The sequence below is a fragment of the Poeciliopsis prolifica genome, unplaced genomic scaffold (assembly GCF_027474105.1).
Source record: "Poeciliopsis prolifica strain line A6 unplaced genomic scaffold, Auburn_PproV2 SCAFFOLD009, whole genome shotgun sequence".
In the NCBI taxonomy this organism is placed as follows: domain Eukaryota; kingdom Metazoa; phylum Chordata; class Actinopteri; order Cyprinodontiformes; family Poeciliidae; genus Poeciliopsis; species Poeciliopsis prolifica.
In genome coordinates, this window is record NW_026562384.1 from 13,481,191 (window position 1) to 13,499,632 (window position 18,442).

At 41.5% G+C, this 18,442-nt stretch overlaps 2 protein-coding genes across 5 annotated transcripts; one reads left to right on the plus strand and one right to left on the minus strand.

The window, feature by feature from the left end:
• Positions 1-255: 255 nt before the first annotated feature.
• Positions 256-4,677, plus strand: LOC129362962 (phospholipase A and acyltransferase 3-like). Of its 3 annotated transcripts, none has more exons than XM_055034802.1 (5): positions 256-362; positions 702-774; positions 1,020-1,128; positions 2,770-3,038; positions 3,744-4,677. In XM_055034802.1, the coding sequence occupies exons 2-5, from the start codon at positions 760-762 to the stop codon at positions 3,864-3,866; spliced, it is 516 nt and encodes a 171-aa protein (XP_054890777.1). In that variant the 5' UTR covers positions 256-362; positions 702-759; the 3' UTR covers positions 3,867-4,677. The 3 variants fall into 3 exon arrangements, with proteins under 3 accessions (XP_054890777.1, XP_054890778.1, XP_054890779.1); XM_055034803.1 differs by having other exon boundaries at positions 2,776-3,038; XM_055034804.1 differs by lacking the exons at positions 256-362; positions 702-774; positions 1,020-1,128 and adding an exon at positions 2,029-2,260.
• Positions 4,678-5,022: 345 nt separating this feature from the next.
• scyl1 (SCY1-like, kinase-like 1) lies at positions 5,023-15,307 on the minus strand. 2 transcript variants are annotated; one of them, XM_055034806.1, is made up of 19 exons: positions 15,153-15,307; positions 14,948-15,035; positions 14,248-14,388; positions 12,739-12,861; positions 12,395-12,621; positions 12,230-12,320; positions 11,936-12,091; positions 11,557-11,715; positions 11,361-11,468; positions 10,939-11,052; positions 10,694-10,849; positions 10,420-10,608; positions 10,063-10,138; positions 9,376-9,579; positions 8,608-8,753; positions 8,451-8,528; positions 8,064-8,372; positions 6,840-6,915; positions 5,023-6,187 (listed from the first exon to the last, which is right to left on the minus strand). In XM_055034806.1, the coding sequence occupies exons 1-19, from the start codon at positions 15,203-15,205 to the stop codon at positions 6,063-6,065; spliced, it is 2,619 nt and encodes an 872-aa protein (XP_054890781.1). In that variant the 5' UTR covers positions 15,206-15,307; the 3' UTR covers positions 5,023-6,062. The 2 variants fall into 2 exon arrangements, with proteins under 2 accessions (XP_054890781.1, XP_054890780.1); XM_055034805.1 differs by having other exon boundaries at positions 14,948-15,307.
• Between the last annotated feature and the right edge of the window lie 3,135 nt (positions 15,308-18,442).

Consider the following 18,442-nt stretch of genomic DNA (forward strand, 5'->3'; position numbering starts at 1 on the left):
AAATACATTTAAAAAGCTTGTGACGAGATTTTTTAAAAAAGGGGAATAAAGTCTAAAAGTATGAAAGATTATTTATTTATTTAATTAATTGATTTGTTTGTTTGTTTATTTATTTGTTCATCTATTTATTCCTCCGTTTTTAGGAAGTTTGAACTTTTATGAAACCGTCACCACCATTCAAATGGTGATGAGCAACATTAGAGGAACGTGAGGCCGTCGTGACGTTTGCTCGCTCGGTGACGTCTCTTCCCTCTTTTTGCCGTTGGGGTCACGTGTCACGAGCGTCCAGCTGATCCGCGAGCCTCTGAGCTTTAACTTGACTGGTGGCGCCTGGCACTTCGCAGAACAGCCGGTCGCCTCAGGTAAGAACAGCGACGTAGCCTTTTAAAACGGGTCGGAACCGGGCTGTTCTGTGGACCGTGTTCCGTTGGTGTGATGCTGCGGCGTGTCGGGGCCCGGGCTGGGATGTAAACACAGACCGGTTCGGGTCAATTCGCCTCTGAACATTAGCATTTTGCGCTATTTGTTGGTGAAGTCGTTAAAACTGGGACGTTATTGACACTAATTAAATGCACTTCTGTTCTTTTAAAAGTAAATCACTGATGCTCATGCTGTCGACAGGATGGTTTTAACAACTAGAATCAATCTTCTGCTTTGAGCTGCTGTCAGAATTTGTGTTGAAGTTTGTTTTGTCTCTGCAGGGGTTTAATCAGAAAGTGAAAGGATTTCAAGCCACTGCGGGTTGAAAACAGGGTTGACATGGCTCCAACACTGGTGAGGACACTATATTTAAATAGAAGCTTGTTATTGTGTGTGACCTTGCACTGGAAAATGTGTAAAGCACAGTCCAACCATTGGATTGCTGTGAATAGTAGAAAAACAAGGTATGATATATGCAGTTGAATTTAAAAATCATGTGTTTGTTACAGCCATCTCTTGTTTTGCAAGTGAAATGAGGTCAAATGTGCACAGAATCTATTGTAATGTTCAACATGCTTCTGTCTGTCTTCTAATCCCAGTATGATGAGAAACCAGACCCGGGGGACCTGATAGAGATCGACCGTGGCTCATACCAGCACTGGGCTGTCTATGTGGGCGACGGCTTTGTCGCTCACTTGGCGCCACCCTGTGAGTTAAACACACAGAACCAGTGTCCACATGCCAGATTGTGGGGGGGAAAGCAGCTTACGACAGCCCACAACTGGGTGTGTGCTTTTTCAGAATACAGCAGAGATTCATCTAACTTTTTAAATCTGAAATATTCAAACAGCTTTAAAGACAGCTGTGTTTGAAAATAAACAGAGGTTCTCAGAGTTTTACACTTTCTGTGGAGATATTTTAGAACCAACTCAGGCTTTTCTTTAGTTTGTTATGTCAAGTCAACAGAAACATAAAATAATACAGAAAATTGCTCTTATTCATCAGCGCTCTTTTATTTGTACCTAAAAGTTGAAATGTAGAATTTGAAATTTAATCAAAATATCAATAGCCGTGACAATTTAAAGTAGGAAAGCTACGTAAGTTTTAAAAGCTTAAAGTTGTATCACTAACACCAACTTCAAAATCCAACATGGCTGCCTTGTACATAAAATCTATTGACAACGAATATAAAGAAAACTGTTATTTGAAACACCTCTGTTGATTTATGCCAGTTGTCCCATAAAACTTACTGTAGAGAGCATGTTGCGAAAGTACTTAAAGAACAAAATGCAGAATTTACCTTGTTAGCTTCTGTTGCTACTAGCAATTAGCCTGATTGCTGAGTAGAACAGTGAGGAAATCCCAATGGGATCTGAAAAATGGTTACATTTGGGTTGATAGTACCAACAAATTGAAGTCATTTGAACACTTTCCGGTTATAAAGCCGATGTTACTGTCTTGGGTTGTTTGAGTTGTTTTGGCTCTTAGTTCTGATTTGTTAACCGTTCTTGTTTTGATTTGATCAGCCTTTCTCTGTTTACCTTTGGTTCAGTTCTTTCGCGGTTGCTTTAGTTTTGTTATGTTCTAATCTTCTAGGTATTTGTCAGTGTTAGATATATTTCCTTGTTCCTCTGTTTGTGTATTCTCCTCGCCTCCTGTGCCATTTTCTCTCCTTTCTCTCTCTCCTCTCACACCTGCAGTTGATTAGCTAATCAGGTGCTTCGCTCCAGTTTTCACTCTCCCAGTATTTATAAATCTCTGCTCCTCTCATCCCTCGTTGGTTTCTCCATCATGCTCTTCTTGTACCTGCCTTCCGCCTTTTCTGTTCTCCTGGCCTCTTGTAAGTTTTTGTATTTATCCTTTTTTTAAAAATTTATTTTAACATTTCATGTCTCTCTTTATATATGGGTCCACTAAAACCTACCAACAATATGACAGTTACTGTCCACTGTCGCCACATGCTTCCTCAGAAGGAAGGATTGCTGCAAAGTCAATGACTTGATTCAATCACCTGGATTTTCAAATTGCATTTGATTGTTTTACAGTATAACTTTGACTGAATCCATCAGTTTAATATATAGTTTAATTATATATTTCTGTATGAATTAACTTGACTTAATGTGCATTGTAAAGTAGCACTAAATTAAATAGGGAGCTTCCAGCAACTTCATCCACGTCCATTTTTAATCCTCTACACAATAATAAAAACACATGGGTTTACTTTGCAAATAGTGCCAAAATGTATCTGTCTTTGTATCACTAGAAACAATACACCAATGGTCAGCTTAACACAGTTCAAAACCAAAGCCAGCGCGTCCTGATGATGTTCTCCTGTTTGTGTTTTATCAGCTGAAGTTCCTGCTGCAGGCTCCAGCAGCTTAATGTCCGTCCTGGCCGAGAAGGCCATCGTCAAGAAGGAGGAGCTCTGGGACGTGGTGGGAACAGACAAGTGGTCAATCAACAACAGTCTGGACCAGAAGTACAAGCCCCGTCCGCCTCATGTTATTGTGCGTGAGGCCTGTAGTATGGTCGGTCAGGAGCTTCCCTACTGCATCTTCAGGGGAAACTGCGAACACTTTGTCAACGAGCTGCGCTACGGGAAAGCAGAATCCCGGCAGGTAGGCAGCTCAGGTTTTATGTAAAAGATCACATACATATTGGAGCAGGTTAATGTGCTATATGTTCAAAATATGTTCATGATGTTTTCTGCACAAAATCGCTCAGGAGATTTTATTCTGGTAAGTTCTGTCTACTCTGAAATCCTTTCACATTGAGAAATTTTTAGGGCATCTTGTCACTTTAAATCCAAATAAGTTGCTCCATGCCACATCAGTGTTATACAACATCACTATTATATACCCGTACAGCTGTGAAAAGCAGAAGTAGAGCCTCCTGCACAACAAGAATAGAGCAGGTGGTTTCTAGATAACAAGGCAACTAAACACTTGCCTTTTCCTACAGCCATTGTACAGCAGCTGAACAAACGTGCTTGCTTTGTTTTCAGAAGCAGTTGAGACTCAAATATAAATTCAAATCTGTCCGAAATGTGAATGTGCATAACCTTTAATATTGTGAAGAATATTGACAATACTTCAGGAACAATGAACTCTGACCTTAATGCATAACACAACAGCCCCTCAAGGCAAAACTATAAACTAACTAAGCTCGGTGGGTTATTTAGGACTTTTATGGTTTTAACATTAGAATATGATAACATACAACATAATTTTTAACCATCTTTAATCTATGTGGATTGAGTAGTTGCTTTAGTTTAAATTCCTTTTTTGTTTATGTAAATAAAGCTGGATTTTGCTCCACTGCAGGTGCAGAAGGCAGGTGAAGCTGTGGTGGTGGCTGGTGTAGCTACCGCCGTTGGCCTCGGTGTCTTTGCTCTGGCCAGTGCTCTGTTTGGAGGCAGCAAAAAGGAGAAGAAGGAAACCCAGTGACTGAAACCACAGCGATGTGTTCAGGAGCTTTGAATAACTCATCACCAGCGAAGCCTAAGGGCCACTTGCCACGACTGATCACAGATAGCGCTGCCTAATTTCTCTGATATTAAACGGAACTGCCTGACTTCCAACCCGTCTTTAACAATCCATCAGCTGATTTTTAAGGTTTATGTTTTGATTATTTCCCTCTATTTCAGGGTCAAAAATTTCTACAGAAAGCACAAAAACAACAATTAGTATTTTTACTTGAATAGGTTCAGAAGTTCAGAAGGTGCTGGGAAAAAAAATAGTTACGTTTAAATTATAAACTTCATAGGACAATATTTTTAACAATGAATTAACTTTTTTGTAACCACAGAAGACATTTACCTGACTGCAATCAGTGTAAAAATTTGAAAATCAAAATAAAAAATGTCATTTCTAAAAAATGCCTTATAAAGTAATTTGATGTATTTAGAATGATTTTGAGATCAAAATAATTTCTAATTGTGTGTAGAAATGTTTTATTTTTTGTCCTTCAGATATGTACTTGTTGAAAACGTGTGAATATTGGTATCCAATTTTTTTGTCATTAGGTGTTACTGGGGAAAACTTAAGGCAAAGATATAATGTCAGGTTTTGTTTGAAAGTGTTTTAAAAACTCTACGCAGCCCTGAAAGTCACTTTATAAACAGATTTTATAACCCTGAAGAAATTTCAGTGCAAATATATTATAATCTGTTTTAGAGGGAGGTTGATTTGTAAGATCATTAATATCCTTCAAGAAATAAAGATGGCATCATGGAAACACTAAGATGTTTCAAATACATGACTTTGCTTGTCTTCTTTAAAAAAAGGCTCTTTTTTTACAATGACTAATGTATCTTCATAGATTATGTCTCTCCATGCTGAAACATGATGGCGGTAGTATCACCCTGTGGGATTGTCACTTCTGGAATCACAAACCAAAAGATTGGTAGGGGTAAATGGTGGTTCTACAATGCATTCACTCTAGATGGTTAAATGCAAAAACACACACTTTTCAGATTTACAAAACTGTTATTACTTTTCCACTGTACTGTAGGTCAGTGAATTGTTTAGTCTGACAAAACACTGAAACCACTTTGACTAATTAAAGCAAAGTTTGACTCTGAAAAAAAAAAATCCACAGAAGTATGATTTTGGAATAATTGTTTTTATTTTGGATTAGCACACATGCACCATGATTTGACCGGTGACCCTCTTCAGCCCAAAACCACACAGCTTCCTACAGATTAGCGTCTTGTAACCGACTCTGTCCTTGGCTCCAAGGACTTTTAATCAGTCCAAACCCTCACAGAAACAGACGATAAAAGGCTACAATGAAAGTATGAATTAAAAACAGTGTGCTAAAATTCAGAAGTTTAGGAGCCAAAGTGTTTGAAGATTTCGGTTTTGGGAGTTTATTATTAGAGTAGATCTGCAGCCGAATAAAAAGGCACAACAGTACAATATGTACATTTCACCCTGACCAAACTACTGGACTTGCTTTCCTTTTGTGTCTGCAGCGACCCCTGGTGGAAACTTAAATCCTCCATTAGATGAGGAAAAATGTAAACAGTTTCTACTATAAATTAACATCTTTCTGCTTTTCTATTTGCTCACGCTGATTAATTATCGGTCCAAAAAAGGCTTCACTGACATGCCTGTCAGTTGTGCCTCCTCTCAGAGTAAATGCAGTGCTATATGTGTAAAGTGAAGACACGAACGTAATCTGTTCCAATGGAGATTGTTGTTAGGCCACACAGGTGCATGCATGGACTGATTTTCAGTCCAAAATCTGGAACAGATGAACTAAAAACAGTCATATCCATGTGTGTAACTACAGAACGCACTGAAAGACATTCAGTGAAACGTTACAGAACGTTCTGTATGTTATACGCATCTCTCTTAAAAAAAAAAAAAGTAATTTAACACATGATGCACAGGGTATATACATTTACTGTACAACAGCAACTTAATGATTCATTTTGTTAATGCATCCTGCTTTAAGTCTCTTTGGATTTTCCATCACATTTCTGTCTTTAACTTCCATCAGTCTTTTAATGAGAAAAGACAGAAAATCCTCCTTGTTTGATAAAGGAACTGTTCACAGTTGTCTTTAATGGCTGCTAGTGGAAACTCCTCCACTGCTGGACTCCGGTCTCTGTTCCCAGCCCTGCTGTTCCACCAGAATCAGTCCAGCTTGCGCGCTCCGAGTTTCAGAGGACCTTTAGCAGCTTTACGTTCCGCCCGCTTGGCCTCCAGCTCCTTCCTCCTTTCCTCTCGTTTCTTCTTGGACAGCTCCGCCTTGCTGAGATCTGGGCCACGAAAAGCAGACGTTTCACGTCATACGAACATTTTCATTTCTGGCCATTTAATATGAAGTTAATGTGGAAAATTATGACTCAGAGGTACTAGATATTAAATCTGTGTTTTAGTTATGACTGATTTAGTGTTACAGATGTTTAAGAAGGAGAATAAGATAATGACTTCATTAAAAATCACACTAATGTTTATTTCAAGATCTCTCTTAGAAATAGTTTTACTGTAATATTGGCGCAAAATGTTCTAAAAATACATATAGATTCAATAGAGGTTGTAGGTTGCTCTTAAACTATTGCATTATTTTTGGACTGTATTTCTGAAGCATTTGAGTTGAGTTGCCTGCAAAAAAAAACTATAAATATTTTTGTCTTGTTCCACAAAACCAAGCTCAGATTTCTGACTTAATCAGACAACAGAGTGAAAAAGATCTTAATTCTGGCTGATATCCTGAAATGTTAAGCAAACCTTCAGAAAATGTATATTTCTTATAGTGGAAATGTGACTAGATCTGAGTCTGAGGAACCAAAGAGTTAAACTGCAGAAGCAAAACATCCTGGATCACATTAAAAAAAAAAAGAGCAGAACATTTTGAGAACATGTTGAGTAAAAACACAAGATTAGATCTGAGTTGAAGGACTGACTCACTCTGGCCTCCTTCGACTGACTCCCAGCTCTCGGTGCCCCAGTCTCCGGTCGTCTCTGAGCTCCAGCCGTCTCCAGTCTGTCGGCGAGAGACAAAACTAATCATCACCGAGTGGGAACTCCACTGAGCTGGGGCTTTAAATTATTCAGCCAAAATGATTCTCAGTTGAACACTTTAAGTAAAAACAAACTTTACTTCAAGCAGTCATTATGGCTTAAATTGCAATATTTTAAACATGTTTTCTTGCCTTTGTAGAAAATGCAGAGCAACAAAAAGCAACACATATGAATAATTTTGGCTTAAATTCATTTTCACCTTATTGGTATCAGTCTAGTTTAATCTGTGAACAAGTTTCATTGTGATTTTTTCATATTTGCTTTCATCATATTTAGAAAAACCTTTCGATTACTAATTTATAAAACTGATTAATTGCCCAGTTCTAGTTTGTGGCTGTTCAATTTCAACACTGAAGACTTTAGTGGTTTTAGTGTCAGTGGGAAGGTGAAGAGAGCAATTAGTCACATTTCCTGGTCTACTGTACTGTTTATGTCAGCATTATGGTATTTATGTCAAAATATATCATATTACAACCTGGACATAACTATTGATAAATGAACCCAATAAATGTGCAACTTCTTTTTCATTTAGTTGTACAGTTTATATCGAGGCACGCTCAATAATATAGTAATTATGGAGCCGAGTTTAAAATTTAAATGAGATACTGGATGTTTAATGCCGTATTGGTAACAGTGAGCTTAACGAGGTATTATTTGAATAGTGAACTGGGAATATCCAATAAGAAATTAGCATGACTACTTTATGTATGACAAATGTGTATTAATCTAAAGGAAGTTTTAAAATAAAATAGAAACGTTGAAAATGAGCTCTGAGAGAAAAGTTGCTACAGCCAAAATCTAAAATCCAATCAAGTTTAAGCAGGTTAAATATCCAGCAGCCATACAGTGGAAAAATCGGCTGACTAAACATGCTGGAACTCTGCTGGTGTTGCTAGGTAACGGGGCTGTGCTCTCCTGGCGTTGCTAGGTAACACCACAGTTCCCTTTGTGGTTCAAAAGTCTCATTTTCCAATTAATATCAGCTCCGAAGGGTTTTTTAAGCATTGCTTTCAGAAGGAGTTGAGAACCAAATATAAGCCATCAGTGTTGAAGCTACAGCTGTAAACATGCGAGACACGTTCGATCTGCCTGCTGTTGTTGGGACCTCACCGTGCCAGCAGCCGCGTTTCTCTGAGACACGCTGGCGAACAGGTCGTTCTGCACGGCGCCCTTCCCGGAGCTGCTGTCCCAGTTGTACTCGCTGGCGAGCCGGACGCCTTCGGGCAGCGGGAGGTCCTTGCTGGCCGGCGCCCCGTCCGTCTCCTCCTCCCCCCAGTCGTTGCCCCAGCCCTCCTCGCCCGCTGAACTCTGGCCCTGGCCTTCCTTCTCGTTGGACCAGCTGTCGTCGGCGTCCCAGCCGGAGCTGCTCCAGTCGGAGCTTTGCTTTTTCACCGCCATGGAGGCGGATGATCGTCCAGCCTGCGTGTGGAAAGAAAATGCTTTAAAACAAGCACCATCGTTACCATAGAAACAGTCTTCAGGAGAAACGATTCGTACTCCTCGATCGGTGGCTTTCTTTTTGGATGATGCAGCTCCGGTCCAGTCGGTGTTCCAGTCCTCAGCTTTTTCCGGTTCCTACAGAAAAAGACTCAGTGACTCACAAACTCGAACGTACAGCTCCGTGGCAACGCACCGTCAAAAGTAATAAATGCACCTCTAAGCTGCCCCAGTCCTCCTCATCGTCCCAGCGGTCTCCGATTTGCCCTTCGTCATCGATGTCTGTTGCTCCAGGCGTCAGCGACTGGTTGGTCCGATCAGACGCTCCGTGGCGAGACGGGGAGGAGTGTTGGCTTTTATCTTCTGCACCCGAGAGCAGAAGTGATGATCATCATCATGTCAGACAAAATACACACAGGCTTTATACTGAGTTCCCACAGCAAAATTCAAGCACTTTTCAAACATTTTTTAAGAAAAGTTCTCAAACTTTTCCAGTGGCACAATTTGAAAAAAAAAAAAAAAAAAAAATCAGTACAAAAGAACTGCTTTATTAATAACATGCTGTCATAGTATTCTATATTCTACAGCAGGAACAAGCTAATCTGAAATATAACAAGATTTTATCTCTTGATTATCTGACTGGTCAGACAAAAGTTACAAAAATATCTAAACAAACAAACAAACAAAAAAGGTTCTTGGTAGGTTTTCTGGCATTAGCAAATAGAAATAATTCAGGTCATTCTAACTAATCTAAAACAAGAGAAATTAGGTCTGATTGAACTTCAAACTCTTATGTTTTTAAGTGTCTGAGCAGAACTTTGATCCCCGTTTTTCTTAAAAGTGCTTTATAAATAATTTGACTGAATACAACTCATTAATATTCCATAATCTTTAAGGATTTCAATAAGAACCCTGTGCATAGCAGAGCTTTATTACAATGTAATGCGGTTCCTTCTCAGTTTATTCTAATAAAAGAAAGCTGTACCTTTGCTTAAGGCTGATCCTCCATCAGTGGTACTGGTGGGGCTGGTCGTGCTGGACGGCCCGCTGCCCTCGGCTGCGGTGCTGCCCTCGGCTCCTGGGTTGTTGCGGATCAGCTTGGAGGTGAGCGAGGAGACGCCGGTCACGGCCCAGCCGGCCCAGCTGGACGAAGCTCCTGCAGGGTGAGCGCTCGATCCCACATCCTTCTCTGCAGGAACGACAACCCAGAAATCAGAGATGCTTTTTTTTACCCTTTACATTTTTTGATCAACAGACACATTAGTATATTTACATTATTATTATTATTATGTCCTCACCAACCAGGCTGAAACTGGTAAATATGACCTCTTCCACATCCTTCAAAGCTAGGCTAGTCAGACTAACACACGTTTAAAAACTGAATACTGAAACTACCCAACCCTAAAGTAAGTTCAGCTGCAACATCAAAAATCTTACAAATAAGTCAAAAAGACCTTTATAGTAAATGTAGGTATGTTTTCTCAACATGTGAACTTGAACATCCATTAAATCCATAGAGGTGGTTAAAGTAGCCAAGGATTTTACACAAGTAAGAATAAAATGTAGCCGCACAAGAAATTACAAGAGTAGAAAAGTATTAACTATACGTTTGCGCAGCGGAGTGCAGCTGTGACAGAAGTGACTCTGCAGGTCAGAGCGGTTTGTTACATACCGATCTCAGCCAGCTTGTTTGGATCTTCAGAAACCGTCTCCAGTTTGGTGAGGAAGCTCTTGATGGCTTTGAACGCCTGACAGAAACAGAGAGACGCGTTGACACATCAGATCAGAGACTGGTTGAAAAATATGTTCAAACATTATTAATTTGGGTTACAACTGATGAAACAAACTATCAGAGCTGCTAATTAAAATGGTTCAAACAACTCATGTTCTTACTATAGTATTGTGCATCTTAGTGTAAATATCAAACATACCTTTGTTTTTGCTACTATAAGTAAATAAATGCTGATGATTACATAATGAATGACGAGTAAATATCTTTCGGACCGGTCACAGTAAACAACAGTCATACCTGCTCCCTGACGCCCTTGTCGGGATCCACAGTGACGGCGCAGAGCGTGGGCAGGATGCGGGCGGCGATCTCTGTAACGCTGTAGTAGTTGTGTGTTGCTGCGAAGCCAAGCACGCCGGCAGAACGCGAAGCAGGAAACGGGTCTTTAGTGGCTCGAGAAAACGCAGAGACCAGGATTCTCTGCCGGGTCTGCGACAAAAAGGACAAATGAGGCCGTCACATTTTGGTTTTTAAGTTTAAATACAAAAACCATCCAGGGCAGTTTGTGTTTTACCCCGGCGTTGAGGTAGGAGGCGATTTTGCCCAAGCACACGGTGGTGTTGCAGCGGATCGGGCCCTGCTCGTCTCTGGCCTGCAGTCGGGCGAAGTGACGCATGAGCTCCTGGTTCAGGTTGGTCTCGTTCAGTTTGGGCGCCAGCAGCAACATCGACTGCAGCCGCAAGGAAGAAAAACATGGAAGATTCACGTCTGCTGGAGGAGTCGCTCCGGCTGCCATGTCTGATTCTGTAATCTTCGTACCTTAACCGTCTGCTCTCTGATGGCGGGGTTGGTGTCCGTGAAGCCGTGAACGACGTGAGGGAAAATCTGGGAGTTAACCGCCGCCTCGTTCAGATACTGAATGAACTGCTCCATCTGAGAAACACAAGAAAAGTCAGCAAAATGCAGAAATAATCACAGTTTACCTGCGATAATGTTCATTAGTATTCACTAAACGGCATTCTGTCGCTAATAAGTGTGCTTTTAATGTTTACAAATTTACAGTGCAGTTCAGAAGTGAACATGCACTCCGTTTTGAGTTCCTAACACAAAATCGAAACCTTTTCAAATTCACAAATTGAAAAATCTTTTTTGATACAAATCCAGCTCCTCCTGTTGCTAAATCAGGCGGCGCCTGGAGATACATGCCAGATTTTAGTTCAGTCGTCAGGAATGTGAAATACCTGCTGTAGAAGTCGTATCCTCATCGCTCGGTCTGTGGAGGAAAACATCTTCACTATGACAGGAATGATTTTCTGTTGGTATTCTTCTGCTGACAAGAACTTCCCCACCTGAAACACAGAGAGAGAGAAATGATCAAAGTGTGTTTTCTTTCTCTCACGGTGAAAATAATCAGGTCGATGAGAGATTAAAAGTTGCCTTGAAGAGCGGCGTGAGGATGACGGCGCCTGCGTTTCCGAACTCGAAGGCGGTGAGCAGCTGAGGAAGGACTTTATGTTTACAGAAGTCTTCAGGAAAAGAGTCTAGATGATCATTCAGGTCCTGGAAAAACTGCTGCTTCTCAGCTGGTTCCTTGATCTGGAACAGATTGGAGGGATTTTCGTCATTCTTAGGAATCACTGAATTAACATCAGCACCAGAAATTCACCTTGAATGAAAAAAAAAATTTAAAAACAGTTTACATTTTTGAAGGCTTGCAACTCTCTAATCAAACAAACCCACATATAGCTCAGAGCTCTAGTAAAAGAGAAAAAGTATTAGTTTGAATCTGGCAGAGAGAAATATTGGATCCACTGACCTGGATCTCCTCCAGGAAGAGGTTGCTCTCCACGAAGCTGTTGCAGAGGAAACCTCCGGGAGCCCTGCAGTTCTGGAGGAAGCGGGCCGGGTTGGGTCGAGCCCGGGGATTCGCCCCGACCAGCTCACAGTAGTGGGGCACCAGCGACTTGGGAATCTATAGGAAAAGACATAAAAGACAAACAAGGAAAAATAACGAGAAATAAAAATTACACAAAAATGTTTCAATATGCAGAATATCACGTTTTCTAACTTCCATGTTAGAGTTGTAACCAGATTCAAAAAACAAACTTACTTTTCCCAGAGATCGGAGGGATGACGTCCGAGGGAGGGGTCCGTTAAAAACCTCCCATATCAAACATCCCAGTCGCCACACCTCCCCCGCCCTGCATAACAAAAATAAAACCAAATCAATATCAATAATAAATAATACATATCTTTGAAGCCTCTCTTTCCTCACCATTTCTCCCCGCTGCTGTTGGACGTCTCCGGCGGGTCGTACTTCTCCATGTCTGGGTAAACAGCCTTCGGCGTGGGGAGGGAGACGCCGCTTGGGTCGCCCTGTTCGGGTGCCAAGTGGTCGAGGGCGCCGAGCTTCCACTCTCCGGCTCGATCCACAAAAACTGCCCAGATACCCAGGTTGTTGTGGAGCAGGTGGCAGTCGTTGACCAGAAAACTCAGAGCTTTCTGAGAAGAAAAACGACAGGAATAACATGAAGTACAAGGCGACTTTCAGCGCATAATGGACGATTCTGCAGAACTAAGGTTGGCCTGGTAGGATCTGATATCCAGAAAGATTCTTACCACTATCTGGTGGAGACCCCAGGAGATCTCCAGCTCTCCGGCGCCCCCCTTCTCTGCCTGGGCCTTCAGGTGAACTGAGAGAGGAGTCACCTGCTCAGTGACCACATACAGGCTCTTATCTGTCTGCAAAAACAAAAAGCAAAAAAAAATATGAATAAAGATGGAGAAATTTAAATTATAAAATGAATTATCAACATTATATAGCTGTAAAGCACCACAGCTTGAGTTCTTCATATGCCAACATATTTCCACAGTAATCAAGTTTTAAATAGAGAACAACAAGGTATTTAATAGGAAGAAAGACTGATGTACAGAGGAATGGATAAATTTAAGTCAAGTGTTAGAATGAATATTTAACACAACAGGACAAAGAATATACTTTATGAAACAGAAGTTTTTCCACTCTTATCCAGAAAACGAAAATACTAAATCCCAAGATGGTTTATCAACTTCTTTGTAAGCTGCAGGAAAGAAAATCATTGGTACACTAATTTAGAAAGCCAGAAAAAGTTTTGGCATTGACAAACTGAAACATTTTAGTACTGTGAAGCGCAGCTCATCTTGGAAGTTCTGCATGAAAAGCCTGAATCCTGACGTTGAAGTGAATGTCACTTTGAAACTTGTCTCAAAGACAAACATTGTTTACAGAGCAATCACAAACTTGAGTGAGCTTCAGCTAGAGCAGTGCATTTTAAAAAAACGTGTGTTTGGGAATCGACTACAAGTCTCAGGACATTATAATGAAAAGAGTAAAAAAGAAAAACATCCTAAATACTTTTCAGTCTTTAACCAAGTTCTTTATTCAAACATTGAGGATTGTAAACACCTGGATCGTCTGAGATTCAATCCCTAAACATTGAAAACCTAACAGACTTCCTACATATTTTTATACTCTGACTTCTTTTTAAGTAGCAATACAAAGTTCACTATGAATTTAAAACAAATTTTACAATGTCCTCATGTTGGGGATCAGAAGACTGTTAAACAAACAGACAGGAAGAATGGATGAAAAGATGGACGAACAAAAGGACGGCAAGACAGTAACAGGACATGTAGATTTAGGAAGTGGGTCAGCAAATGGATGAAGGCAGGAATAGATGAACAGATAAAAGACACACAGAATTGATTAATAAATGGAAGGATAGATAAACAAATGGATCACTGAACTTAGATAATGGGATAGGAAAGGAAGTAAAAGTACCATAACGGCAGACAGTTTCTTCCACACTTATCTAATTTTTTGTATGTTAGGGTTATATTTCTTGTGTGTAATAAAGCCACTAACAGCAACAAGATACCTCTATTTATTTAAAACTTTGTAGGTGATAAATAAGAGATCTAATCACTATTAGGGAAGGATATAGGGTCTTGCTTCTAAGATGAATGGACAAATAGTAAATAACCACTTACCTCTCTCTGAACACAAAGCATGCACATAAAAAGCATAAGTTACACATCCGAACATCTGAGGCAAACATAGTCAAATCTAAAGACATATAAATCACATACCTCCAGTCCATCAACATATGCCAGAATGTTAGGATGGCGCAGGGTCTTCATCCTCTTGAAGGCAGCCTTGGCTAGCTGTGTCTGCTGCTCTGTTCCCTGAGCCACCTCGTAGACAAACACCGACACCGGATCTCCTGATGTCTGCAAGAAGTGGGCAACCATTAATTGACACTTCTGCAGCTTAAGGATGAAATGCTGACAGTGAATGAATGTGGTCATGATTGAGGCTGACAGAAGGAGGAAGTCGGTGCCCAGCTGTCATCTGACCCTGCAGTAAAAACCAGTAAAGAGAAAGGATGGTTTCAGCTTCTCGGTGATAATGATCACGGCAGTGGGGTCCACACTGTTACCAATCTGTAACGTGACCTTTTTTTAATGCGATAAAGACAATGGCATCAGCCGCAGTTTTAAATAGGAGCAATTAACTTGACTAAAACAAGGTGACGTGGCGAGATGTACGTGTCTACAGGAGCAGACACCGAGCGCTAGCTAAACACACACTTCGACAGAGAAGAGAAAACCAGAACAATACACCTGTACTGGGACCGAAGGGACAAAACAACTTCAGAGAATACGCCAACTCTTCTTACCAAGACGTCAAACACTACCTTATCCTGCTTGGCTGAATGAAAGGCATTCATAAAGAAGCTAACGCTAACCGTTAGCGGAGGATCCGCAACGATCCGCATCCGATAATTACCTTTCTCTTTCCCCGATGCAGAGTCCATATTCCCGACTTCTCCGGGCTTTCTGGGAGAATTTCATAAGCGAAGTCTTTGACAGGATCCCTGGCGAAAAAGGACCACATTTCCCCCCGCTTCTCAACCTCATCAAACACAGAAACACAGCGACAGACCTGCACGAACTGCAGCCAGAGGCGGCTAGCTGCTGTGGCTAATACTAACCCGAAATGGAACGGATGAAAAATAACTCCGCGAGAACTTTGATTTCTGCACATTAGTTCCGGGATTCAGTTCCGGTCTCTTCTCGAAAACAGGACCTATGGGAAATAAGTCAAAAGAACCACATTAATCATTATATAAAAAAAAATAAAATTCCCTTCTCACCCACCGCGGGTGGTTCATATCCTCTGAGCTCGGGTCCTCTACCAGAGGCCTGGGAGCTTGAGGGTCCTGCAGTATCTTGGCTGTGCCAAGGACTGCACATTTCTGGACTGAGATGTCTGATGTTGTTCCTGGGATCTGTTGTAGCCACTGCTCCAGTTTGGGGGTTACTGCCCCGAGGGCCCCGATGACCCCAGGCACCACTGTGGTCTTCACCTTCCAGGCCCTCTCCAGTTCCTCCCTGAGGCCCTGGTATTTCTCCAGTTTCTCGTGCTCCTTTTTCCTGATGTTGCAATCACTTGGTATTGCTACATCTACCACAACGGCTTTCCTCTGATGTTTATCCACTACGACAATGTCTGGTTGGTTCGCCATTACCATTTTGTCTGTCTGGATCTGGAAGTCCCACAGGATCTTAGCTCTGGCGTTCTCCACCACCTTTGGGGGTGTTTCCCACTTTGATCTCGGGGTTTCCAGTCCATATTCTGCACAGATGTTTCTGTATACTATGCCTGCCACTTGGTTATGTCGCTCCATGTACGCTTTCCCTGCCAGTATCTTGCACCCTGCTGTGATGTGCTGGACTGTCTCAGGGGCCTCCTTGCACAACCTACACCTTGGGTCTTGTCTGGTGTGGTAGATCTGAGCCTCTATTGCTCTGGTGTTCAGGGCCTGTTCCTGGGCGGCCAGGATGAGGGCCTCTGTGCTGTCCTTGAATCCAGCTTTTTCCAGCCATTGGTAGGATTTACTGATATCATCCACTTGGGTTATTTGCTGGTGGTACATCCCATGTTAAGCATCTGTTGGTCACTTTCCCCTCAGCAGCTTCACCCAAACAGCAAACTAAAAGCAAGAAACCGCAGGGAGTTGAACCCCGTCCCGACCAAGGTCAGGAGTGCCACCACCGGAGTCTTTTGCTTTTTTGTGCTTGCTATAACTTGGGCAAAAGCAAAACCTGGAGGAACAAAAATTTGTTCCTCCAGGAAAAGAAAGCCCCTCGGGACTGCTGCTCTAATCCTGTTGACCATGGACTTTTCTCTTGATCATGAGGCTGAAACTAGAAGACAGAACGTTTCCCCGATCCCAAAAGTTTCCCACAATATTGTATTTGACTTATTCCATGATATCCATTTATAGCCATATAAACAAAGCCACGATACCAGGACTCCAGTTCATACGCAAAGCCAATCCCATTTGCAATGTGGCAGGACTTGATGACCAAAAGAATGCTTCTAAAGCTGTAATGGGATAAAAAAGAAACAGACAGTTTAAGGAACCCCTTTCCCTCCCCCCCATATTAACCCCAGACTATTATTGGCTAAGCCAAATAGGGTTTACCACATCGATACGCAAAGGTGTTGAATTCTTCCACATATTTAAGTTTGCTCCCTAGAGACTGGCTGAACTCAAGTCATCCTGTTACTCTGCTGATGCTTAGGCTGCTTGACTCAGTAGCACGTTTAGCTGAACGAGAAATCTGGAAGGGAAAAAAAAGAGAATAGCGTTGCACCCCCCAAAGAAACCCCTTACCAGTAGCTACTGTAACGTTTGACAACGATTTAATGAAAATTATGTTGCGTTGTGCAAATTAAATGTTATGCAGAGCTGACTTGCATGCAACATGTTGAGTTACACATTTAAGCAATGGGGGGGAAAAAAATAATCTAGGGAACCAAAATTACTTAACTTAGCACCCACGAGACTGAAGAGATGCAGTATTAGAAACAAGCTTGCAGTTCTCGATCTTAAAATGACAGGATTCTCAGTGTCCATCACAGGTTAGGCCATCCCAGAGGAAATTTAGAAATTTGGCAATTTGACCTGAGAAACCAGAGGGAAAGAAAAGGCACACAAACACAAAAAGAGCAGGGCTTCTGCAAAGGACGCCAGGGTTGAGATTTAAGCTCAAGCGGACAGGGAGGGGTCGGTGCTTCATTCAGAGGGTCACACTCATTTGTTGACAGCTTCCACAGATGACTTTGCATTCAGAGGCAGGTGAGATCGGAGTGGACAGACGAGAATGATCTGAAACAAAGTGATCTACACAACACACCCACCACACATTTGACACAATACAAAGATTTGTGTTCTACTCATGTGGTTTTAAGATGCAAAGCAATAAGGCCCCAGGGCCAAAGAGGTATGTACTAGTAAAGCATTGTTACTGATGATTTCAGGTTAACATAAAGCCAGTTCCAAGATGTTTTGTTTACTACACATTGCAAAAGATTGGGTAAGATGAGCCAGCTTCTTACTACATGCTCCAGGTTAGAGGACTTCGCTTGTGCTTCTGTCTTGTATTTGGATTTCTGTGAAGAAAAGTGTAGGAACACGCGCAACCAAAACATGTGCATGTACTAAAGCAACACATTTGCGCTGCCTTTTGCTCCAAATATGAGCTGCACCATGCACAGCTCTCCTCAGCACCTTTAATTTGTTAAATCTGCACAGTTGCGCATTGTAGTGAAATGGGAATAACCTGCCTCTTGCACAGTTGCACAAGGGCTGGTAGCTGAGGACTAATTATTTTCTGAAAACTACAAAGATCAACCTGACCCTTTCTGAGCAAACTGCATGTAGGTCATGTTCAAAGGGCAGGAAGATTCCTGAGCTGTCCAAGGTAGACTGCATTCTTCCTTTGGACTTCTGTAAGATCAAAAAGAGAGAAGACACCCCTGCTCCCTCCCCACAGTATCGTAGAACTGACTGTTGTTATCCTTACCCAAATGCTTTACTGCAGATAATGTCAAATCAATGAAGCCTCCGTGTCTTCCTCTTATCACAAGACTATCAAGAAAGCACAACAGTGCTATTTCTGCAATCAAGTATAGCAAGTTGCTTTCGTGGCAAGAATAAACAACGCACGAATAGTGCACTTAAGATTGCCCACTTTGGGATGAATATTCATCTTTCCAAAAGTCATTAGATGATTCAACTTATCTGCCTTCAATTTCCACTTTCATTTGAGCCCAGGTCACATCCGTGCTCTACACCAAGCTTTAGTCATACCTGAAAAAGCACAAGAAAAGCTCCCCCACACAAGCCCCCAAAAAGAACAAATGCATTCCAAAAACTGTAATCACAACAAGCTATGCATTTATTGTGCAAAAATAAAATCCTTTACAGATAGT

What these genes read in the sequence shown, in the direction of transcription:
- scyl1 (XM_055034805.1), bottom strand. Translation starts at nt 15,205, where the DNA reads ATGTGCAGAAATCAAAGTTCTCGCGGAGTTATTTTTCATCCGTTCCAT. An exon ending in CATATGTTGATGGACTGGAG is followed by an intron (nt 12,862 to 14,247) that starts GTATGTGATTTA and finishes TTGTTTTTGCAG; the next exon opens with ACAGATAAGAGCCTGTATGT. An exon ending in TCAGAGAGCAGACGGTTAAG is followed by an intron (nt 10,850 to 10,938) that starts GTACGAAGATTA and finishes TTGCGGCTGCAG; the next exon opens with TCGATGTTGCTGCTGGCGCC.
- LOC129362962 (XM_055034802.1), top strand. An exon ending in CGCTCACTTGGCGCCACCCT is followed by an intron (nt 1,129 to 2,769) that starts GTGAGTTAAACA and finishes GTGTTTTATCAG; the next exon opens with CTGAAGTTCCTGCTGCAGGC. An exon ending in GGAAAGCAGAATCCCGGCAG is followed by an intron (nt 3,039 to 3,743) that starts GTAGGCAGCTCA and finishes GCTCCACTGCAG; the next exon opens with GTGCAGAAGGCAGGTGAAGC.